Source organism: Cinclus cinclus, chromosome 3, assembly GCF_963662255.1.
Source record: "Cinclus cinclus chromosome 3, bCinCin1.1, whole genome shotgun sequence".
NCBI classification, from domain to species: Eukaryota; Metazoa; Chordata; class Aves; order Passeriformes; family Cinclidae; genus Cinclus; species Cinclus cinclus.
In genome coordinates this window covers 94,667,882-94,694,053 of record NC_085048.1, presented here as the reverse complement: position 1 = coordinate 94,694,053, position 26,172 = coordinate 94,667,882, and the positions used below count along the sequence as shown (strand labels likewise).

General features: G+C 39.6%; 1 protein-coding gene across 1 annotated transcript in view; it reads right to left on the bottom strand.

Annotated features, from left to right (window-relative positions):
• The window catches only part of DISP1 (dispatched RND transporter family member 1), an 85,574-nt gene that overhangs the window by 24,875 nt on the left and 34,527 nt on the right, over positions 1–26,172 (bottom strand). The window contains exon 2 of the mRNA XM_062490454.1: positions 6,401–6,937. Within this exon, the coding sequence (XP_062346438.1) occupies positions 6,401–6,906 (506 nt within the window). The 5' untranslated portion in view covers positions 6,907–6,937. The remainder of the gene's footprint in view (positions 1–6,400; positions 6,938–26,172) is intronic.

Below are 26,172 nucleotides of genomic sequence, written 5' to 3'. Positions count from 1 at the left end.
GCAAAGTTTAGACTTTTGTTCTTTGTTGTTCTTTGTCTGGTGTTGTCTTATTCCCATTTGAACTTTACTACAACCTCCTATTAAATTAAAGGTACATCAAAACAACTATACATCAACAAAACATTCCAACAAACTGACATCATTTTGGATGTTGTGGGGTTTTTTCTGTCATAAATGCTCAGTTTTTAAAGTCATCTGAAACACCACTCCAATTAGTCCTTTTCCAGAATGAGCACAGCTAATGCTGGTTTTCCAGTCAATTTAGTACAAAAGAAAGGAACCATGTATTTTACAGCTTCCATCCCATTATTAGCCTTACATCTTCTAAAGACATCAGTTCAAAGGCCCAGATTGCTAGTTACGAGTGAGCTCTTCTGTTGTTCAGGGAAAGGTGAGGGATGCAGGGCACAGGAAATTCATCTTCAAGCACTCACAGGACCTGAATTCCCAAAGGGGCAGAGCCTGTGTGGCAAAATACAGGCAGGCTGGTACTCAGCTGCACTTGGAACCTTCCAAGCACCGCCTTCCTATGGCAAAAATGTTTGAATCCAAATAACCTGAAGTCTTGATGAACACTAGTGTTTAATTAGTACAATTAAAAAGCCTGCAAAAATCCCCTGGACAGCCCAGATTACCAATGCTATTTTTAATTTGGTCAGCCACTTCATTTGTATTCTGGTCTCTGTGCGTCAGGCCTTTGCTTTCAGCTCCAGAAAACGCAGCAAGTTGTTTGCACAGCCAACAATGCACAATATTTATCATGGGAAGAGTAAATGAATTAGTAAAACCAGAATAAAAATCTTAAGATATCACACTCAGAGATCATGCAAGACTAAAATAAATATTTGTGTAAATGAAGAAGCACAGCTCAAATTAGACAGACATGAAACATCACTTCAAGGAAGGAAAAAGAACCAGTTCATTTGGCCACAGGGAAACCTATTTCTCCACATGTGCACAACAGAGAATCCCACATTTGGACTCGGACGCATGAGGTGGCTTCACATTCCTTTACTTCTTTCTCAACTACATCAAAATCCCAAGCATGCCATTGGGTTGTTAATGGTTCATAGTAAGAAGAGGAGAACTCCTACACTGGCATAGAATAAAATGGCTTAAATGAGAATAGAGCCAGAATTTTTATTGCTTCAGGAACTCCTGATCTATAGCATGAAGCAAATATTTTCAACACCCTGAACACTGAATGAAATTATGGTAACAGCTTTTGCCTTTTAGTTGCAAAATGTTGATAAAACATTGCAGAAATCCCACTTCCAGAAACCTGACCTAAAGGTTTCTTCTTAAAGATTACTATTTTTAATCTTCCTTTATTAATTTTTAAATCATTATATGCATATATATTTTGTACAAAAGACATTAATATATAATTCATATAAAAAGTGAAAATGAAAATATCTTTTAATGCATCAAATAAACCAGAAGGTAACAACTTTCAAAACAGGATAGGTTGTCAAAAAAGCTCTATGGAAAAATGTTTGTGAACAGTTCATGTTGCTGAAATGAGGATACTTGAAAGTATTTTATTCACATGTATACGCAAAATCAGCTCTGCAAGCCATGCAGAATGTACTAGATAACAATTATCCTTTTCCTGGAATCAAGCAAGGAACTGTTTCATAACAAAGTCTTGTTATTAAGATTGGTATTTGGCAAACATTCCCTTGCTTTTTCAAAAAACAGGAGATTTTTATTTTTTTCTGGTTCTAATCTTCAGGCCAAATAAGTAGAAGGAAAAATCTAAAATGGGTAAGAGGCAGCTGTAATGTTCTATCCTCACTTCACAGCTTTTTCATTTTTACAGAGCTTTGTTTTAAAGTATTAAATAAAGTCTAAGTATTCACGTATATCTGCAGTACTGTTTGAACAGTGTGTGGCACAGAACTCTGAGACACAGCAGAACCCAGAATCCCAGAACCGCCACATAAATCTGCAATGCCAAAACACTTCAAAAGAAGGTTTAAATCTAACTGAAAGCAAGATGTACAATAAGTCTGGATGCTTTAACAGTTTCCTGACGCTGTTTTTTGCCTTCTCTAGAATATAAACCGGTCTAGCAAGCAAAAACTTTGAATCTAGCAATTTAAACTAAGTAAGCTTTGGGAGCTAAAACCTCCAAAGTAGGCTGGTGGGCAATGAGAAGCAATTCTTAAATTTTAGCCAAAGTAAGGATTCCGTGGGGCTTCAAACAGGTTTTATTTTCCAGTTCCAGCTTGAGATGCTTGTATGATTGTGGAGAGATCATCCCATATATCCTTTCAGCCTCTATTTTTTTTTTAAGCACAGATCATGCAGATGCTTTTCAGAACAGTTTTCCTTATTTGTCTGCTTTAGAGAAAAGCACTAACAGTATAGTCTAAAAAAGTAAATAACAGTGGGTGACACAAAGCAGGTTCACCCCGAGCCAAGAGGGCTTGTTTTAATTTACTGGTTTGATACTGCAGAAGTGCAAGCTCTGCACACACTGGCAGTCTGGAGCATTTTCCTTAGCAGCAGCACCATCAGTTCCTTCTCAGCTCCCTGACCTCTTCTGCCCCTACCTTTTGTCTCTGAGTCCACGGACTTAAGTTTTCTAAATTTTAGCACCAGAGAGATTCCAGCAGAGTTGGCATCAAGATTACAAAGCACGCAGGTAGCTTTTAACTGGTGTTTTCTCACTAAAACCTTTCCATACATGTCTGAGGGAAGCAATCCAATTTGGTACCAGAGATACCACCACTGTTACTCCATGTCTTCCACAATCCTGAGACAACTTCCTGAATGATCTCTGCACATTCTTCCTCTTCCACTCCTTTTTACATGCATACATTCCTATATGAAGAAAAGGTTTTGAAAAATACCAGGAAGGATTGTATGAGTTTTCTGGCTTCTTTAAAATGCTGGTAATTAGCTCTCCTAGAGAACTCTGCAACTGTTCACTATTTATTTTATCCTCCTTTTGTCCCACTAAGCTACTGGGCTTCAGAGTTTGAGTCTTCCCTAGAGACTCCTAACTCAGTGCTTCCACTCATTATGGATAATCTTCATGCTTCTGTCACAGCCTTACTTAGTTGGTTTTCCCCATTTTCTGCTCCACCCAGGTGAAGGCTGCTGATGACTACAGAAGCAGGTGGCAGCAACTACCCATCTTCCAGTGTGTCTAAGCCCCCAGGTTTCTTGAGACACATAAGTGCATTCCAACAAAAAGGGATACTTCAGTATGAGCTCTCCAAAGGCGCAGGGCAGAGTAAAAAAAAAAAAAATCCAACAGCATTGAAGAGAATTAAATGTGCCACGCTCCTACACAGGTAAATTTAGAAATGGTTAGAAAGCAAATCAAACCCCCAGACAACTATATTCTGATATGGAGAGATGGCTAGAATTTCCCAGGAGTGCTTGTGAGGCCAAGATATTACAGCCACTGAAAAAAAAAGAGGTATGAACAAGTTCACATGAGCTACTTTTTAAATATGTGCACGAAATAACACAAGAAACTTCACTCAAGATCTTCCAACCTCAGAAAAACATCTAAAAATCATCAGAAACATTACAACCAAATGTTGACCTTTTTTACCTACTTTTGCAATAGAATTTTTTTACCATAATAATGCTGCAAAACACCAACCACTAAAAATGTTTTCTTTTATGCTACAGAACTTTTTCACCAGCCTAAAACAATTAACAGTTGTCCAGACTCTCAAGCTATGGTGGATAGATGACGTTTCCATGTAATTTAGTTAAAGTACAAAGCTGAATCCTCTACAAAATTCCAGATCCAGCCAGCTTTAAGAGGACAGGACAAGTGTGGCATTATTTCAATCTGTCTTTACTCATTCCAATCTGCAATGATACATCAGAGCCACGTTCCTTTAATATTAGGTCACTGACAAATGTTAAGCCTTGGGCTTCAAAATCTGACAAAACCTGTTGCGCTGAAACAATTGGTTACCTGCCCAGAGCTGTAATCATCAGTGATGCAGTCTGCAGAGTGTTCGACCTCCTCTATCTAGTCATATATTTTCTCCTTCTTCAAATTATAACAATATTTGAATGCATTTTTTAAAAATAGAGAGAAATTAAGTGTAGTTTGACCACATACTGAATTTAACTAATGGACTGTACAAGAACCTGCATTATAAACAACCCTGTTAAATAAAACATGCACATTTTATAAAGCTGGATGATTTCCAATGAACCTTGTAATAAAAATACCTGGAAAAGAAGCTGCTGTGCAGATTATAAGCTCAAACTGCAATAAAATTAAGAGTGTGGAACAATGATTACATTAAAATATCACACACCTAAGCGCTACTCTTCTGTTTACAGGAAGTTACCCAAGCACATAAAAAATTAATACACATTTATCACCTCTCCTTTTTAGCACTGCCAAGAAGCTACAAATGAAGCAGTTTGCTTCTTCCTCAATGCACATCCATCCACCTGTGGTGCTGCATCCAGTTGCTCCCAGTTTTTACCATCTCCCAACATGTCTACGTTGACAGTGGCCTCTCTGGGTGATAACTTCACAATGCAATGAGAGATTATGGTATTTAGACACACATTGTTGAGTATGGAGAGAGAAAAGAAGTCTTTGATTCCATGCTAAGTGATAGTCAGATCAGTATACACTGTATGCACTGTCCATTAAGGCAGCCATGGGCAGTTTACAGAGCGAAAAGGCATGGAAGCAGTCCAGTACTCATTTGATAGGGATATGCAGGGTATGCTAAGAGAGCTGATTAAATAAGTAGAGGTGTTTTAAAGGTTGGATTGCATCTTTGTTTTGACTGCTCACAATAAGACAAACCATTTACCATAAAACATTATTCATAATTTCTATACATTTTTGTAGAAGTGTATGGCATGGCAAGGAAGTGCAAGATGAAAAACCAGCATCTTGGCTCAAGAACCCAATCAGAGCAGTTCAAACAGTTTTTGTATCTGTGAAGCATGACAGAAAACATTATTTTATCATATCCATAAGAAATTTTAACTGTTTTTATTTCTAGAATAAAACCAGAAACCCAGACTATGGATGCCATTTGTTCCCCTCCTCATGACTATGGAATACAGATGAAGTTTAACAGCCCTGCTGCACAGGGGGGAAAAAACAGTGAAATCAATGCAACCATTCCAACAGTTTGAAAAGTATGACTGATCCTACAGTAGTTCAGCTTCCTGCATACCTTTGCATACAAAATTGTACAACATCTTTGCTAGACATTTAAACAAGTATGGGGTGGAAAAATCATCTCTGATTGTAAGTGGTTCTGACAACTACGATTTTTTTCCATTTGTACGTGGAATAATTGGCAGGAGAAAGCTGATTTGCTCTCTGTATTATCATCCCTATTTTCATCTGCTTTTACCTTAGGAAAAAAAAAGCTTTATTCACTTTGAGTTTTTCCACACTACATGTTTTTTCCCAGTCTGATATTTTTAGGAGTTTAAAATTAGTTCATGTATTTCATCAAGGCAAAATTATTGTAACTGACTGAGAAACACTTACAGCTCCAAATTCTCGAACAAGGTTGCAGATGTTGGAGAACAGGGAGAAGGGTAGTTTTTAAGGCTCCCATGAAAATCCACCCCTTTTAGCCCAACTGCAACTCAAAAAATAATAACCTTGCTTAAAAGCTTCAAGGTGTCTTCCTTCAATGGGGAATTTGGTTTTTAGAAATGGCCTCTTAGAATGACTGATTTTGCCAGGACCAGGAGGCTAGAGAAGATTTTTTCTTGTTTGTTGCTCCCTGAAGCTCTGGAACTCCAAAGCTAACAAATACAAAGAGGCAAGTTCTTATGAAATGGAGAACAAAAAGGACTAAAACCTGGAACAATCCCAAATTTCTCAATCTGAGCACAATATTAAAGCTTTGCAGATAACCTGCACTGGAAAGACATGAGGGCAAACCACTGAACCAGCTGACCTGACAAATCAAAAACACCCTGTACATTTGAGAATAGAATGGTTGAAAGTATTTTCCAATTCATCTTTTTAAGGAAATAGGAGTTTTGGACTATGCACACACCCCAGATCTTTCAGCGTATTCTTAGCTATCTCTGTAGTGGCTTGTTTTACCCTGCATCTTCTAAAAGAGCTAATGAGCTTCCAAACAATCCCCAAGAAGAAAAAAAAAACAGCCTTTTTTTTTTTTTTTTTTTTTCCTCCCAAGAAAGAACTAATTCACTTCAGGAATATTCATGGAGCCCAGCAAAACAAATCTCCTGACTTGGTTTCTTCTGGACACAACAACTTGGTAGTGCATCAAAAATTGATCTGTAAAATCACTGGGAAAGAATTTTGGTTCATCTTCCTTTCAGACCTTCTACTTCTGTACAAAAACAAAATAGTTCTGGGAAAGATTACTCATCCTAAAACTAAGAAATAACGTAACCTGCTTACCTTATCCTGGCTATATGTTGCTGCACAGGCTGATGCTGGAAATGGTCAGGCCACTGATGGTGAAGGCAGAAGGATGGGGAGGGCTGCAGACAGCAGGCAGGCTGATAGATAGGGGTGTGTTTTTGGCAAATAGAGGCTGAGTACTCAGTGTGTGGCTGCATGCAGCACGAGGTCATAGGAGATGGTGCTGAGCTGCCAACCACTGAATGACATTCTTGCTTGCTATTATGGCTACTTAAAGAATGGTGGTATGGACAAGGGTGGCAGCATTGCGACAACATCTGCTGAGTTCTTTGGTTGTCTAAAGGCAGAAAAGATGGTTTGATTGTACCATTTAGTTGCAGGCAGCCATTTGGACTTGGTTTTGTTCTTGGTGTTTCCTTGGATGGGAGCTGTTGGACCGTGATGTCTCCGTCACTCGCTGCAACAACCCCCGGGCCAGCAGCATTTGACAAGATGCTGCCATTGCTCAGGACCACAGAGTCACTGGTGTTGCTCATAGCCATGCTCCAGGTTCTCAGTGGACACGTGATGATCCTGAAGAAACAAATAAAGCACAGTTTAGAGAGCTGCAGTGCTTTCAAGATGCTCAAAATAACTTTAGATTAATGTGAGTAAACTCTGCTCTGAGCTTCACCTTTCACAACATAGGGAAACAGAAAGGAGTCATACACGCTGCCAGGAATCTTTTAATGTACTTAAATTTGTTCAACAAAATGTTAAGAGTGAAGTTACGTAAATTTTCAGTGCTTATACCGTATTATAAGTCAAATGAATAGAGATTTGACAGTTTCTGTGTCACAGCTAAGAAGTAATGGTTGACACGCGCAGAACAAGATCATTGTGCACAAAACTAAGCTATAGCCACTATTTATAAAAACAGATTTTGGTATAAATGCTGTCACCATCCACATCTTGCACTGCAATTTTCTGTGTGCTTTGAAAACCTGCAGGAGACAAGCCCACACAATAGAAATTATTTAATAACCAGTAATGTGCTGGTTTCAGTAACTTCCTTTCCAGTTTCTATTAAAAATGAATCATATTCATGTTTATAAGGAAATTTTGAAATGTCTTATTTGAATAAATCAAACCATTTCATCAGACATCAAATTTTCTGAAGAGTAGTCTAGGTCTTTAGCAGAAGCTCAAAATGAACTTCTACGAATACTAAAAAGATAGAACACAACCAAAAGTTCTTCCCAAGTTGACAAAAAAATAATCCCAGGATTGAATTACTGCTGATTGAGAAATTCTTGCAGGTACTCTAAAGGCAGTACGTAACGTACCATATTGTAAAAAAAGGATATTAAAATATTTTCTCCTAAGGTTTTCAAGCAATATGTAGGTAAATGAGCCCTATTAACATTGTAGAAGTGACCACAGCTCCAGATCAAAACTTGTGTGAGATGCTCACAGCAGCCAATTTTCCCCATCTTAACTATAACTTTGTTTTAATAAGATAAAAAGGTAAATCGGAGATCATTATTTTGATAAATAAGATGAAAGGTCAAACACCACACTCAGATAAGAGTTTGCTACCCAATTTACATAGGCCTGGGGGAGGGAGGAGGAGAAGGAGCAAAAAACCACTAACTATGTACTACTTAGAAGAATAAATCAACACTTGATGAAGAAAAAGAATCAGTTAGCTACAACTGCTTTGACTTCTTAATACCAAATTTATTTAGCAGCACTGCAAGTTCAAATTGCAAGGCTTGCATTAAAGACACTGAACTTTGCAGAGAGACACAACACGCACAGATTAAGGCAGATAAGCAAGGAAGTTTCTAACTCATTTTCTTCCCTGATGCCTTTGCTGAGTGCTCAGAGAGCTAAGCTTTCCGAGCCAGCTGAGCTATTTAATTGCCTGAATGCTAATTCCGAGCAGAAAGTGCTTTGCCGACTGGAATGCTTCCCCTGGCAGCCCCCTGCGTAGCATTTTCCTGAGACAGAGCTAAATCCTCCATTTCTGAAACCAAAATTAATCCTCAGCTATTTGTTCTAGATCATGTGCAGGGCCAGATGCCCTGGGAAATCACTTTCACTTAGATAACCAACTGCTCAGAACAGGAGAATATGCTGCTTGACAAGCAAATTTTTCCAGCCTTCAATTCCACACATTCCTGCTGGGTACCCCCTTCCCTGGCCCAGGCAAGTCAAGCCCAAGGAAGGCTTTCTGCTGAGCACAGAGAGCAAATTCAAGGGGCTGGCTAAACTTCAGTTTTGTCTGAAGAGATATATTAGTTATGTGAAATTCCACTGTGTTTCAGCAGTCTGGTTTTCTCTCACACTGCGGGCAACGTCAAACCTCAGTGGACACCATGAGAGCTGGACACAGAGGCAGAGGAAGGTCTTCTCTAGGTGTCTGGCAGCATTTTAGGAATTTCTGGCTGCTTTTTTTTACATCCACTCATATAAGAGATAGGCTACAAGGTGATGCTGTTCCATTTGTTTCTATGTTAGTTGGACCCATCCATATTATCACTTGAAACTGCTGCACATTGCTGTCTACTGCAATAACTGAACAGAAAGGACTGCAAACAGAGACTGCAAATAACTGATATTTTGGGAAGACAGACACACATCCTTTTGCCTTAAACCCAGGACACTTGCAACATTAATTTTTAGTAGCTATTTTCAATCACTTCATGCAGGAAACCAGACATCTCTGTGCCAGGCACACACGTGCCCAAGCTCATGCCCACAGCAGCTGGACAATCCCAGCACAGACACACAGGCTTGGTGCTTCAGTCTATCCTGTGCCCCTTGAGAACACTGACATGGGAATTGCAACTTTTGTCCAGGCAGCTCAGCAGCCTCTATTTAATATGATTGAAGATAAATGCTTTATTTCCCATAGATGTAGTATTTACCTGAGTACCTTTTGTTCAGAAATATTTTAGAACTACTAAATGTGAAGAAAATATCATTAGTACCACAACATATAATTCTGCCTTTGTTTTCCTGTTGAGCAAACAATTCATGAACCATTTCAAACATTAAAATTTTAAGAGATAGAGCCAATTTTTTTCTTTTTTCCTAAGCCTTGAGGAACTCTTAAGTTCTGTCCATTTTTATGGAGTCTTTTAGAGAGGCAATGGAAGCACCTGCTTGCCTTGAAGTTCTTCCAATGATGTATTAAAGCAAGACCACTTTGCATGCTAAGGCAGCCATCTGATTAAGTATTTTATTCAGTCACAGCTAAGAAGAACTGGGACTCAAACCAATTCTCTAGACTATGAGCTGGGTTGTATATTTTCATTTGGTTTGGTAACTTATCTATTTTGAGTCACTGAATTTGATGAGGCCAAAGTCATCTGAGTTTTGTTTCACACGTGTTTGAGGGGATTAAAAATTCTGTACTGTGGTACTTCATTTGTGTCCCTCACTGCAGAATTGACTGCAAATCCACTGACAGCAAGACTTCACCTGCAGCTGTCACACCAAAATACATTCTTAGATTATATTCAACTCCTGACTGTATTTTGTCTCCTCTGCCATAACTGCAGTGATTGGGAACTTAGAGAAATGTAACAATAGCCCAATGAAATAGCTAATGGAGAGCCTTTTCTTTAGAGGATGAATAAATAAGCCATTTAAGATGTGACAAGTAAAAACATTTAAGATGTGACAAGCAAGATTTTTAATATGACATGGGCATGGGAAATCTAAGAATGTGCTGATCACAAAAAAAACCAAAAACATAAGAATCTTTGAAAATTCAGTCTTTGAGAATTCTGAATTCTTTCAATGTTGAAGTTTATTTTTGCTGCACTCCTCAGAATGCTTTAGGATCTGGCATTCTCCAGTACAGTGGGGTTTTCATACTTATGAAAATTTACACCGGCAAACTTTGATGCAGTGGACAGGTAATCTGAATAATGAGGCTGTAGAAAACACAGGTTCAGTGCAGGCAGCCCTACTTAACAGAAGACTAAATACCATTACAAAAAGTTCTAATCTGCACCTTTAATACATCCCATGTCTCTAGCTGGACACAAGGTATTTTAAACATGATCATCTCTTTAGAAATTATGCCACCTGGACTACAAAGGGAAGAACACCTGAATTGTCTTTAATTACTGCACTCTTGATAGCAGAAACTCCTCAGAAAGGACTTTAGCCATGCAGTTCAAAACAGCTCTTGGAAGATTATCATATCTGGAATGCACCATGGTCTGCAGCAGTGATATTCCTTCATTACAATTTTATGGAATAATCCTTCCACTATTTGTGGAGCTGACAGTGAACATAGCTCAACCAGCAGACAGCTGCCATCTGCATTGCAAGCCCTTCAGGAAATAAAGTAATACTGTACCACACAAACATTGTGGGATTTGGTGCTCCCCAACTAGCACGTTCTTTTAAAACTTGGATTAAGTTCACCTGTTCCTCTGGCTGCAACTGAAAGAATTATTCCTTGATTTAAGTTTCTTAAAAAGAAAAACAACCAAACAAACAAAAAAACCAACAAGACTTAAAAAAACATTGGTTCAACAAATCCCATCTGGACTCATAATGCCTGCAATTGGGAATGACAGAAGTGCTAATCCAAGAGGGAATGATGTAGTTGAAATTTAGTATAACCTAATATATTAATACAGATAATTTATAGATTTTTACAGGACAACAGAGAACAGCCAAGTGTGGAGGTTTGTTTTAACCATTTAACAATATAAGAAAAGACACCCCAAAATCTGTAATTTGCACAAAACCGAAACTAAACTGTTGTAAGACTTTAGATTTTTCATTAAAGGTAGAACAAAATTCAAATTTCATTTCAGAGTTATCTAAAGCTTTTCAGTCAGCACTGCACCATACAGTCACCTGAACCAGCCCAGGCTTTATGGACTTTGCAGACCCGTCAGCTACAAAGCATCATAGTTCTGAGATGGACACGATGTCCAAAGTAACAAAAACGTCTTTTCACGTTGAAATTCATCTAAACCAGCTGGATTCTAGAAGCAGTGCAGCTCTAAAAGAAACAACATTTAACAATCCCAGCACTACCTGGTAAGGCTCCTTCCAGATGAAATGCAATAATGGCCTTGCAGTCCTTTAAGATGCTGAAGTTTTCCAACATGGCCAATAGTTTTACAGTCTGTGTAATCTCAGTTAAATCCTCTCCAGGCTTCGCCTGCTGTGCCAGCCAGTGCATAGCCACTCAAAAGGAGGGTTTGCTCCTCCTTCACATTACCAGAATTCTTTGTGTCTTTGCTTTTTCTCAGTGCTCACAGAAGTAACAGGTGGTGCCTGGTGTTTGATACTGGGTTTCATGGGAGATGTCTACTTATCTATCACTGCAATGGTCTGTAGCGAGTCAAACTGCTTTTTATGTTTTATGGTTGTAGATCTCCATTTTGGCTCTCAGCTAGACATTTTTCAAATTCTCCACCTCTTACTCCACTGCTATCATATGTGGTGCTTGGTTTCTCTCAATACCTCGATTCTTGCTTTTCCATTTCAGCTGTTAACCCCTACCTCTTCCCTGAAAAGCCTCCTCTGTACAAAATGCAGCCACTTCCCAGAACAAGCCACCCCTGTGCTTTCCTTTTTTTAACCCCTCAGGTATTTAAAGTATATTAAATGTACGCATTTCAGCTTCAGGAAGTCTGAAATTCTTATTTCATCAACAAGCAAGTCTACCTGATATCTTTATTAATGCTGCCATTTCACTTCGAGAACTGGTACAGCACAACTCCTATTTTTGAGAAATGCCGTTATTAGAGTTTGTTTTCTGCAGTCTATAAATACCCATTTTTTCAACTCATGTCACCCTATTAACAAGCAGATCTTCAGCAATCTAAGTCCTTGTTCCGAGGCAGGAGTTAGCAGACAATTATGAAGCAGAAGAGGTTTGTAGAGGGGACATTTCCCCTCCTCCAAGTGTTCTGAGAGTCAGCTGTCCCTGCCATATCCCTCCACAGCCTGCGAGGTTGTGAAGCTGTCCTGTCCTGAACCTGAGACTCCATGAGTTCATTTCCTGTGTCGCAGGCTGCCTCGGGAACCATAATTCCTGTGACAGGGAGTTTCCAGATGTCACCATGCCAGCACCACAGCTCACGTACAGATGGGCGCTGGCAACCAGTGCTGCCGAGCTGGCACGAGAATGGACCCACCAGCGACAGCTGTGGATGGGGTAAGGGAGCTGGGACAGACTGCAAAGGGTGGGAAAACCAGGACTCTTCAGACTCTCAGAAACAGATTTTGCTTTGCTTTTAAGCTAAAGTTACTTCTCCAGACACAGAGGGAGCAAAACAACAGCAGACCATTTCCAGAAATCATCTGCAGGGATTCGACTACAGAAATCGATGGCAGTGCTTTAACTACAAAGTATTTTCAAAGTCAAAATTTACAACAGATATAATTAGACTATAGATAGAAGCAACAACAAGGAGCTCTGAATTATCTTCCAGAAGTTTTGTATGATTCTGTTTTAACTAAAAAAAAAAAAGGGGGGGGGGAACCGATCTATGTAGAGAAAATGGGAAAAAAAGGTACTAAAGTTGGAAAAAAACTTCAAATACTCTGAGCTTTGGAATGAGATACAGCTACAAGCAGAAATTATTGGAATATTGGAACCGTGCTACTTCAATAAAAAACGTGCATAGTTCTGGAAAGCAGGTGTATACCTCGGACAGTTTTAAAAGCCCAGAAAGCTGTTCGAAAAACCCCAAAGATTGCTTACAACTGCCACACTGTCATCGCGCTAAATCTTATTTACACAACTTACTGATTTTCCATTACCATATGAAAGACTTTAGCGTTTTTGTAATTGCAAATATTCTGATCCAAAACAGCTCTAATCCTGCTTACACAGAGTGGGGATAAACCAAAATATGTCTCTTCCTGGCTCTAAGAAGAGTTACTTGCCTTGAAAGTTCCACAGGCTTTTATTTCATCATGCTGGGGGATTATCACTGAAATTATTACAGCTGCAAAGAGACACAAAAGTAACACTCTTCAAGATATGGCCCCCAGCTATATCTACCATCACCCTGGCTATATTAATGTTATGTAAGAGGTTAAGAAACCACTCCACCATCTGCTTAGAATTAGACTTTTAGTTTTCTGTCCAAATTTGAAGGCTATATTTGAACACAGTAACACAGTAACAAGAACTGTAACTGATATTAGCATTTTTCTTCCTATTTCAGTAGAAGCATTAAAATAATGCTCTTCTACAGTGCATTAAAGAAGGCAAAGACTCAGTGAGAACGTCAGGGCACATCAGGCAGGTACACACTGGCAGTCACACCTATTTGATAAACACAGAGCATTCTTCGTATTTGGCTACAGAAAACACAGCAAAGCACTTTTACACTATCAGTCCAGCAATAATTTTCCTCGAATGCTAAACATGGGAGTTGTTTTTAAGTTGTTATTTTTTTTTATTTTTTTTTTTCCCCGCTTCATTTCCCAAGCGTGAGTGGATTTAAAGTCTCCCATTTGCTGAGCCGTGCCGTGAAGGTTAAATGATAAACCTCGCACAGCGCTTTTATCACATCGCATCTGCCCAAAGAGCCGCATCTCCAATCGGGGAGGGGGGGGTTTGCTTTCTCACCAGGCTCTGCAGCGCTGGCAGGGTCCTGTGCTAAGCTCTGCGGTGCTAAGCTCTTTTCTACCCAGCCGAAAAGCCCCTCACAACCCCAAGAGCGCACTTGCGTTACGAAGTAGCACTGCAGTGTAAATACACGCCCTGAGTTAAACCTTCATCCATCCCAACGGGACGCAGCTCTCGCCACTCACCAGCCGCACACGGGGGCAGAGGGGCAGGTAGGAGGCGGCAGCCCGCTGTCGATGCAGCTATCCCAGCTATCCCAGCGATCCAGCTGTGCCCCGGCTCCGCGCCCGCTCTCCCCGCTGCTCCGCTCGCCCCAGCCCTGGCCCCGAGCGGGGAGCGCCGGGAGCCGGGGCCGCCCCTCCCCGCCGCAGGTCCGGGCTCCGGCAGCGCCCGGCGGCTCCTCCCCGCTCCTGCTGCTCCTGCTCCTGCTCGTGCCGCCGGAGCCCCGGGCCGCCCCCCGCCCTCCTTCCCAGCCCCCTCGGATCAGGCTCGGGGCTGCAGCTTCACCTGCCCGCGCCCACCGGCGCTGCTCTGCGCACCCGCGGGCTCCGCGCCAGCCTTCCCACCTGGAGAGCACCCGGGCATTAGCTTGGCACCGGCTGCTGGAAAGGGAAAGAGCCGGGGAAGGCGAGAGACCCAAAACTGCTCCGGGGCTCATTTAGAGTGCTTTTCAAAACTCACTTCGGCCCTCATTAGCTCCTGGCAAGGGCCTGTCCCTCAGCACCAAGCTCTTACTTCATCTTTGGTTTATTAGGCATTTCTTACAAAATATTGGTGTGCGGCTACAAATCTCCAACAGGTCTCCAGCAACAAAATACCTGCTGGGATTTAAGGGCTTTTATCCCGCCAGATTTCACAATATTTGTACCTAAAAAAGCTTCTTCCACACAGGAGTACTTGAGGACCTGGCAGTTCATCTCTACATACGTCTCAGATAACATTTTTTTTAATGACTTTATAAATACAAACATAATTATTACTGACTATTAATGCAAAAAACTGAAAATTTCATGGTTCACAACTCAAAATGAAAAAAAAAATAGAGATTACCAAAGTCTGGAGATATTTGAACCCTCAGTTGTAGGTATTAACGTGGGGAACAGCTCACTTAGCAGAGCTTTTCTATGAGGAGCTTAAAACCCTACCAGGAGTGTAAAACCCTATCAGAAGAAGAGCTATAAAGGGTCTCAATCTATGGTACACCAGGACATTATGTTCAAACTAACTACTAAAACCCACATGCTCACAAGCCTTGCGTTTTGAAAGCTGACTCCTGGTTCTTCCAAAGCTCTGGGTACCTCAGATACAAACATCTGAACTGGCATCTTCCTGGGGCACATCTTGTGAATCAGTCCTTGATCAAAGTAGTTCACAATTCACAGGCATCTAATTGGCTTTTAGAAGTGCTCTCCTTACTCTCTACTTAAATACAGGAGCTCTGATTTCAGGGTCAAGTTGAATTGGTTGGAGCAAAAGGAATTTCTCATCTATAAACACCTTCATTCTTTGTAAAGCAAAAGACAACCAAAGGGAACACTGAGGTTCAATCTCCCTCGGTGGGACCTTAGAATTATGCATTCCAGCTGTGATACAATTTTTTACACAAAGCAGTTCTTCCTGCTAATTGTATCTGGTCTTTTAATAGGGGGTGAAAAACTGTTGCTTCCCCACTTCTAAGTGGAAACGTCTTTTTTAAACCTGTCTTCCTTGACTTTCTCACAGAGCTTCAACTGGGAAATTTCACTAGCATCAGCTGCCATCTCCACCTTCCCCACACCATCAGCATCCTATCTAGAACATAATATTTCTAACATTAACGGATTCTCTTACAGGCAACTTGCTTTCCACCCAAGGTAGAACCATTCAGTGTGAATGATCTAGGACAGGTTTTATATAAGAAATGTATTTTGCTCAAAATGTATTTAATGAGCAAAACAGCACTACTACAAAGCAGGTAACTTTCAGCCGTATTTCAAAATGAAAGCAGGACTGCAATACAGTATTCACTTTCTGAATATCTGAAACACATAATATAGCCTGGAAGCACCAGAAGAATAATCTCCAAGTCACTTTTACAAAGTCATACAGCAATACGTATTTTTGAAAAACATATCCACTAATAAAAGTATTTCTGAAATGTATAAACATTACAGTGTATCAGTATATATATCAATAATATTTGCTCATTGCTTTTATATCTAGGAGGAAAAGGATTATAAAAATCTAAAGGATTATAGTCTAATAAAGCTCTTATATTATATGTACTGCAGAAAATACTGTTAGCTTCGTAGCACGTAAATTTAATGCAGATAATTTGTTCCCAAGGATGACAGTAAAACAAATGTGTAATTCATGTTCAGAGATATGCTTAATCAAAGTATTTGTCCAAATGGGATTTAAATAGTGTATCATATATTTGAATTACAGCTTTGTAGTAGATTATTGCCTAGTATCTGAAAATCAAACTCAACATTAAGCGCTGAGAAACCTTTTCCCTGTGCTACACTTGGTTGCCCTGGGTCTCCCCAGCATATTCCTGGTTTGAACATTGCCACCATCTACCCTTTAACATCACCTTCTGCATCACTTCTACATATCCCACTATTCACCTCCAGAAACAGCAGATAAATGTTGACTTCTTTATTTGCAAGCGATTAAAAATACAACTGAGCCCTACAGCATATGAGATGCAGGTTCAGGAAAACCAGGGGAAGGTAAAAAAGGATGGAAGAACTTAAGAGTGATTCAAGGCAGACCAGGAATGTCAGATTTGATCTGTGGAAGCCTCAAGAGGATAAATGAGTAACACTGCCCTATTCACTGCCTGGAAATGCATCTATACAGGGAATCTGGAGGACATCTGCACTACTAATTTAGCCTTGGTTTAATTCAAAATGATCCTCGATGCATCAGGAAGTTCTGTCTACCTATGGATCTACCAGTATATTTTACAAGTACTTTGATTGTTCAGCCAAAGAAAAATTCTTTAACATACCATAAGAGATGCTTTCTCTATTTTCCTATCACAAGTCATGGTTTTTTTAAATTGAGATTTCAAAATAACATTTTTCACAGTATACTTCATTAATAAAATCAAGTAGTAGTAAAAAAAATAATACAGTTCCCAGATTTCTATATACAATACTTAGGGAAAAGGTTATGAAGATAACCATGGTAGAGACTCAAATGAGCTATAGTCTGTGTAAGAAAATAAGCCTAATAAACTGAAGGTTGTATTTACAAAGTAGGACTGACAGAGTGTTGTAATGCAAGAAGTTTGACCATTCCCTCTCTTCCAAGATACAAAGAGCTGCAATACTTGGCCATGACCCTTTTAGAGCCCCTCCTAGACTGAAGACATCAGGGAATGCCATCGAGTGCCAGCCAATTCTTTGATCTTTGGCTTCCCATGATCAAGAGTCGTGGCCAAGCTGTCACCCTTCCACCACAGGAGGTGCAGCTACACACCTCGCACCTTTTCCTGGCTGGATGCCTTCACATGCCTCTCTGAGCTTAATATGACACTAATCACAGGTTCTTCTTGGCACAGCGTCACTCTTCCACAGAGATCCAGAAGACACTGAAAGACTTTGAGCATTGAATGCTAATAAGAGAGTTGGTGGAAGTCTTGGGTGTTCTGGAGACAAATGGGTGATGAAGGACTAAACAAGTAGTCAGGAAAAAAGTGCAGAGGCTTCCAAAATCCTTGAAAGCCAGACAGAAGGCACAAGAGGTGCTTTAGAAATTCTGATGAATTGCTAATGAATGCAGAGAAGAAGGGGATATGGACTAAAAGAGCCAATTAGAGGTTAAAATGACAAAATGAGTTCTGCACGTGGCACATGTACTCTGCACATATTTTATTACAGCTACATTGAATTTTTATTACAATTCCTATCCACCTACAGAATTTCCTGGCTGGTGGTTTTTTTCCTTGGACACAAAAGTATGTTGCCTTTTAGATGCCACAGCACAGTACCTGCAGTAGGCAATTTACCAAATGCCTTAAAATAAACAATGCAGCAGGAAAAATATGGTATGAACCAACCATTCATTTACTACTTTTCATACTAAAGTATATTTTTGTGCAACACCTGAGGTAATACTAAAGTAGCAGCACCTACTTTAATTATTCAGAGGCACACAAGGCACAGACCAGGAACTTCCAGCTTCTACGTATTGAGGAAGTTAACTGGGCTGAGTCAGCTTGATCCATCAGAGATCACAAGGTCTAGACTGCCACTGATCCTCACACCTGACAACTTGCAGAGAGATCCAAGAGCCTACAAGTGTTCCCAAGTGTTCTTGGGTCCAAAAATATGAAGCAAAGACACAAAGTAATGCATCTGAGACTGCAGCCATGCAAATGTGAGCTCCTAAGCATGGCTGCACCCACAAGAAAATGAAGTTGGAAACTCTCAAAACTGACCTCTGAACACTAGAGTTGATTTACAGCCTCTGTTACCCATCCAGAGATGAGAGAAAACATTGCAAAATATAAAAATAAAAGCAGCCAGCAATGAAAATCTGGCACTTCAATCGGTAGGTTTATTTGAGATACAGCATGAAGAAAAGGAAGTGACTGAAATTCAAGGTATTAAAATCTGCATCCTCTTACACCAGTATTCTTCTATACACTTTTTTCTTCCCCTTGAAGAGTCAAAGAGACAGACCTATTTATAAATACAGTTTGTACTATAAGCAAAACTGATTCAATATCATCATATACCTATGGCAGAAGCCTTAAACAGAGTCCTCCCCTTACAGACTGCTGCCTCCACAAAGATTAAATATTGCCTGATCAATAGAGGACATGAAGTAAATTGACTGCCCTTTTCCAGCTTCCACTCATCCAGACTTTATCACAAAATCTTTCATAATTGATAACCTGGAGAAAGGCTGAGAAATCTTTAAACCTTGCAAAGCAGTCTTTCTCCAGCACTAGTGACAGGGAATTAAGACATGCTCACTGCTCAAGATCTATTCATTGTGGTTGTTTCTGGGCTTTGGTTTATTTGTTTGTTTTAGCTGTTTGAGTTTAAGATATGCAAAAGACATGTGGCTTGGATTTGGAAAATTTAAAGTCCACACACTACATTCAATAAACCAGATCCCAACACATTCTGTTTAATATGCTAGAAACTGGACATTTAAGGCCACATCAGCTTAAATAACATTGAAAGTCAAAGTAGAGAAATAAATTTCTGGGAAAAAAGAGGGTTTTTCATTCTCCATGAAGCACCTACAACAATGCCCCCTCTCAGCCCTTAGAGTAATGAAAAAGTTAGTTCAGTACAAATCCGCAAACAAATACACCCTGACTCTATAAACTATTTCCTTTCTTGATTTTTTTGTCCTTTAATGACTTTTTTTTAAAAAAAAGCTCTCAAAGTATGATAATGACATTTTACAGCCTTGTCTCTTCCCCCAACTGAAATAAGTCACCAGCAGCATTTTCCTAACTTTTTTTAATTGAGATCCTGAGATTTTTACTGTAAACGCTGAGTTTTATGACATGTAAGACTATCTTGTCTGATCTACTTACAGAACAGAAATACTAATATAAACTTAATCACTTTTTTTTGGTGGTGATCTAAGAGACATAAACCTTTTGTTTTCCATGTTTCCAAACCATATATACTCTCAATTGAAATGTGTATCTGAGACTCCACAGTAACTCAAGCCCCACATCATACAAAAGCCTTGAAAAGCCATTAAGTTTTAAAATTCCCCACACTGGATGAAATTATTTACATTACTAAAATAAAACTGAAAGCGGTGTATTAATCATGAAAAACAGAAGAAAACATTAGTTTTAATACTCTGCAAAAAAAGCTTTAATATGGAAAGTTTGTAAGACAGTTTTATTAGCATCTCAAATAGTTTTCAGATACTAATATGAAGAAAACTTGTTAAAAAAACCAAATAAATCTGGAAGCAGAATTGAATAGCTGTACTTCTGATTTATCTACAACTTACAATGTTTTGAAGGAATTTTTAATAGCTTGTCTTCAGCTGTCAAAGTTTCATTCTCTAAACAGAGTGCTCCAATAATAAGTGACATTAAAATGCAGCTGCATAAACATGTTTACACACAGTTATATTTTCACATTCACATTCCTTTCTCACAGGTGTACCTTTTCCACTATGAAGTAACTAAACTTAAGCATATCTTATGTAACTACACACATGTATAATGTCACTTGTAAAATAGTCCAGACTGACCAGGGGGAAAAACTAACAGAATACTTTATCTGAACATAAAATAAACAAGTGACATAAAAAGCAGTAATTCTACCACTTGTACAACACCAGCACTTAAATTACAACCAGCCTGATGGCAGCGAAAGTGACTATTGCAGTATAATTTTTTTTTCCCATGACAGGAGAAATGTATTTTACTAATACTGTTTTAATAACCACCACATTAACTTGTCTGCAATCAAAGAAGTAACAAAGAACTGCATTTCTCCCATCATTTGGAGAAAATCATATAGCAACAGTCCAGAAACCACATTTCCATTTCAGTAAGGGAAGCAACAGGAAAGTCACTTTTTTCAGATTCATATTCTTAGCTGACAAAACAGTAAAGTCTTGCAATGTATGGGATTCTTTCAAAAGATATAAATTATTTTTAAGATAAGGACAACTGCTTTGAACTAAATTTAGGGAAACTAAAACGTAGCATCCGTGCTTATTACAACTGCGTAAGTATTGACATGTAATACTTATGCAATATTAACAGCAGTGTGCCAAATAAACTTTTATGTTACAGATATCAGAAAACTCTTTATTTTGCTTTTCACTTCACTCACAGAGCTAAGCAGAAGGTTCTCGCTATTTATTTAAGAGTGAGCTAGGTAGCAATGGCAAATCAAACATTTCTCGTTTCTTCTACCTATTGCAGGTTCAACTTTCAGCCTAGCCTAGCTCCCTTGGCTTAGTAAAACTAACAGGAGGGAAAAATCCCGACTGGCTTTTTTTCTGTTTTGTTTGTTGTTGTTGTTGTTGCTGCTGATGTTGTTGTGTTTTTTATGATTTTCAAAATTCACTGCCTAAACCTTCAAACAATACATGAAAGAGCTCCCCCTCCTTTTGTGCTCAACCGGTATCACACCTTCACCTTTCTTCATTAGGAAAGTGAAATAAGCACCAGAGCTAATATTTTTTTTTATCCCTCCAGAAAAAAAAAAAGAGAGATCTAAGTGTTTGGAGTAGACAAGCATTACTAGAGCCCACAGAGGACCTTTTATTTGAAGTGAGCTTTACTAACACACTAACGAAGGCCTGACAGACAAGGCAAGAGAAAATGGTATTTGAACACAACCTCAATGTTTGCTCACCAGGCTACTTGCCTGCCACAGGCTTACCCAAACACAACCCCTGCAATGTGAAGTCAGTCTTTTCTGGCTTTCTCTTAGCAAACAGATGTGAGCCTGGGAATTCCTCATACTTTCAGATAAATTAAGAACCAGACCATTCAGAGCCCCAACCTTCATGACTTTAGGAGGAGATGTCAGATTTCTGGAGGAGCCTCTGATTTCACATGACTTAGACTAAAATATAGTTACTGCCAATCATGTTCAAGTCACATAATTTCCAAAACTGTTCACCAAGTTTGATATGCTTCTGTTTCACCTGCTACTCTATGGTAAAAACCTTGAGACAAGTCTAAACTGCGAAACACCTACTTAACATTCCCCTATGGATTTTTTTAATGCTATCTCTGTTATTTTTTTATTATGCCCAGGGATAGTGAGGCACGTCTTCTCAAAAAACTGATCTGACATTTTCTACTGTGCACAGGTTCCCACACAGTTCTGACTGTACAGTACAATACCTGTGTTGTCAGTACAAAAGTGCACTTGTACCTTCCTGATCAATGCTTGAATCAAGAAATCCTTTAGAAAAGCACAAGGTACACAAACATTGCATTACAGCTGTAATACAAACCCACATAAATTGCTTCTCTGCATAAAGGCCATTTAACAAACCAGATTTTTACGCAGATGACCCAGTATTGACCAAAATGTCTAAGGTGAGGTACCCGAGTGCTTTTCAAGCTTAAGGGTACCTCTTGACATTTACATTCAATAAATGTAGCTGCATACCTACTTAAAGATGGAATTCAAAAGCAGACTTGGACTAGATTACTTTATATATACTGTGATGTATGTAGAAGTTCAGTTGGACAATACTGATTTTACCATTTTATCCAGTTACTATACAGGCTACACATGCTCAGTTTCTAGGAGTTTCACTGGAATAGGATTTGGCTCTCTACTGGTTATATGAACTCTAGCATCAGATTAACTCTCTTCACACAAGAATTAAGGAATGTGAAGAGGATCAGCTGCTGAAATGTATATAGGAGCACAGTATCTTTTCCTACCCAGGATGTGAGGATCAGGACTCTGAAGCAGCAAGACTGATACCAGTCTGCAAAGAGAGTCAGGCTATGAGAATTGAGAGAACACCAGTCACTGTTGGTCATTAGAGACTGTAAGTGTGCAGTTGTTTTTTTATATCCTGGCAAAGAGGAATGCCTGGGTATATGCCAGGAGTACCACAGCTGTACAAAGTTAACACCAACAAAGCACCTCCATTATCAGACATGGAGACAAGGGAACAGCAGCTGTGGAATACTCCTGGCAGCCCCAGGCAGCAGCAGCTGCAGAGCCATTTCATGGCTCCAAGGAAAGTTTGGTCCCTTTGCAGTTCCCTCCCTTCCAGCTCCCTTAACTACACCATGTACCTGTTCCAGGGTGTGGGCACTGGTAATTTTAATGGACCTGAGAAATCCATTTACTACCAAGCCACTGAACCTTTATAGCTAATGTTCAGATATTAAAACCTGAATATGCTTTTCATAATTTTAAATCTTACTTCACAAAACAGCCTTGTTTAGTCTACAGATTTAACAGTCACCAGCACATATCATTTTAAAGAGCAATGCATGCAAAAGATACTGACCTTCCCAGCCCGAACTCACAGCCCAGCTAGGAAAAAAAAAGACCAGCCTCAGTAAGGTTGCTCCATTTGTCAGAAGATATTAAACTTTGTATATGCCCTTTCCAAAACAAGTGTAACCCCACCAGCAAAAAAAACCAAACCCCTCTCCCCCCCAAAAAAACCCACCCAAAAACAAACAAAAAAACCCCACAAAAAACGTGAGAAAGAGCTTGCTTTAGAAACAAAACCAAAAATAATCTAACTGAGGGAACCATCCCAATGAATTTTGCATGACTTGTTCTTCATACCTGTATGACACATCCATGTTTTTCCTCACAGTGAGAAAAAAAAAGTATCACATAGATCTAGTCACAGTACTCAAAGGCACACAGAGCTATTGCTAGGCATTAGAAGAGAATAATAGTAATAATACCAGCCAGTGTTCCTTCCACCTTTCCAGTACAGCTGAGTGTGATCTACCAGGCAGGGCCAACACTGTGCACAGTGACCGACCCTGAGATCCTTGGTTACTGGCACATTATAAACTAGGGGTGAGATCAAACTGCTCACACATATCAAGGGGAAGGGGGGCTGGAAAGAAGGGAGAGCAAGGAACCTGGAATGCTTGGCCCAGGGTCAGAGGACAAAGAATTTCAGAGTTAGGCGGTAATTTTAAGAAGGAAGTGCCTATCACGCAAACACGTGCTCATCATGCTCACCCACACACTTCCTCTTCAAAGATTAGTTTTAATCCCAATAAACGTTCTAAATTCAACCCCCACATGCTTGCACAAGCTTGTTTGCTGGCATAAGGATAGTGGCTATAGCAGGCAAGGATAACCAGATGGGGGAGATGCATTTCTTTCAGTGGCACTGATGATTTAGGTTCACTTAGGAGAACATGTGCATATAATGTGTATATTAGGGTACAAACTGCAAAAGCAACAGGCTTTATAGGACTAAGGAGAAACTTTTGAAAAAAGCTTACGAAAAAGTATGCAGTACACAGAATATAACTAAAAGGCAGAAATGCAAATCACAGGGATAAGCATGATGCACAATGTCTGTCTCCGAGTTTTCTGTACAAATTATTGCTGAACTAGCTTTGAATTCTCACAAAATAACAAAGCAGAAACAAAGGGCTATGTTCAAAACACTTACAAACTGAAATTCCAGTTCCCTACTTACAGGACTTTCTTTCACTAGGACAAGATGGGAAAACAAGTCAGTGATTAGCATTCTAATTCAATACTAAAACATAGTGGGGTAAAGGCACTGATGGGCATTTTCCCAGGTCCCTTGTTGAATGACTGCACTTTTTCCTTTCAGAAAAAACAAGTCAACAGTTCAACGACATCATTATCTGCTATGACTTTCCCCACAAGCGCTGCATTACTGAGCTCCTTGCATGGCTACTGTAAACATTGAGCAGGAGCATCGAAGCTCCTCAGATTACCAGTCAGAGCATGACTGAGAACAGTCAGGTTTCTTGTGCACAGAACACACCCCAAAGACTCCACAGCCATCAGGAGCTGGTTTTCAGGTAAACGTGTGAGTGACAGCAGATAAAGCTGTATTCCATTTAAATGGCAGCAGTGAAATCTTCAGAGGGAGGTAATTCAAGGAAAACTATGCTGCGCATCACTGGAGTCTGCACAGTACTTCACAAAAGCCTCATGATTTCAAAAGTAAAAGAACAGGTTCTATTTAATTTCCTATGCTCACTCCTTATATGTAAAGGTGGAAAGAAATATTTCCCTCAGGGAAGGAGGTGTGGGGGGCAGTTCATAATTTTTGGATTAAACCCATTACTATCAGCTGCAGAATGAAATTATTAGTGACAGGTTCACTGAATTACCTCTTTACAGAGGTCACTGGAGCTTCCTAGAAACCTAAAACTGCCACTGTAAATTTAACTAATAACAACTGAGTTTTTGAAACCAACTAAATTGGAGGTAAACATAATAAAGAGCCTGCTTTAATACCTTAATCTAGTCATGCACTGTAGTACAATACATTTTCATTTCTTCACTTTGAAGTTATAAACTGAGAAATACAAGAGTTCTGGCATGCACCACTATTACATCAACATTTTATATCCACAGATGTGGATGTAGAATTTCTATTGATTTTAAATATGTTCATTTCTCTTTGAACTATAACACAAACCAAGAATAATTTTTCTGGCAAGTACACAAACTGTAGCTTGATTTGCACATTTAAAATAAGATTATGCAGAGACTTAAAATAGGATTAAACAAAAGCTTTAACCACATAAAATTCTGTTATGAAATGAATCAGTTTTGCAATAGCAAGAATCTGAAAAAAAAAGAAACCACACGTACAAAAACTTTACTTTGATTCTGTGTTTATTACCACCATTTTGAAGTTTTGTTCACAATTATTGACAAAGCACCTTAGACAGAAATTGTTCAATCCACCACTTCATAGGTTACACTTAGCTCTGCTTAATCTTCCAAGACAGTTCATAAACTCTGTGCACTGTTTCATGTAAAGTACATACAGAGTCCTCAAAGTCCAGCCTGTGTTTTCCCTTTCCAAGGAAGTGACCTCACCACCAGATTATAAAGTCCTGTTTCTCTTACAGGTGCTCTCTGTCGCTCTGGTCTTGTAAATTTTGCATTCCTAGGAGTACAAAGGGTGCTCTTCATCACCATCCAGTAAACAGCTGAGTGGTTAAGAGTCCACTACTTGTTGAGAAACCTCAGCTGGAAATCCTTCAGCTGGATTTCAGCATTAAATCCAAGTCTTCCCTTTCTCAGGGTTATCACATAGCTGCCCAGCAATTAAACCCCATCTTTGCAGGGCATGTGGAGACAGCGCTGTGGTGCTGCTGCAGTGGCACTGGGACACTGGGGTACTGGCAGGAGCAGCACGGGGCACAGCTCTGCTCCCCAGCACACCAGTTTGCCTGGCTGCTGGGACCACAGAGGGACAGGATGTCACATCTGCTTACACCAGGCTCTCCAGTCCTCCCACAAGCAACGGGAGCCCTCATCCCTGCTGTCCCTCCCAACTCCTGATCTACTTTGTCAGATGTTACTTCAAGAACTCCCAGAAGTAATGCCACTCCATCCTAGCCAAACCCATTCTGAAGTGCCTATTTTTACATGGTGTAAAATAAACACCTTGAATTCCTCTGGTTCACAAGGAATTGACAGGTAAAATGGGGCTATAACTGCATTAGTGGGGAAGAAATGGAACACCCCATGAAATGGTCATGGTAAATCTT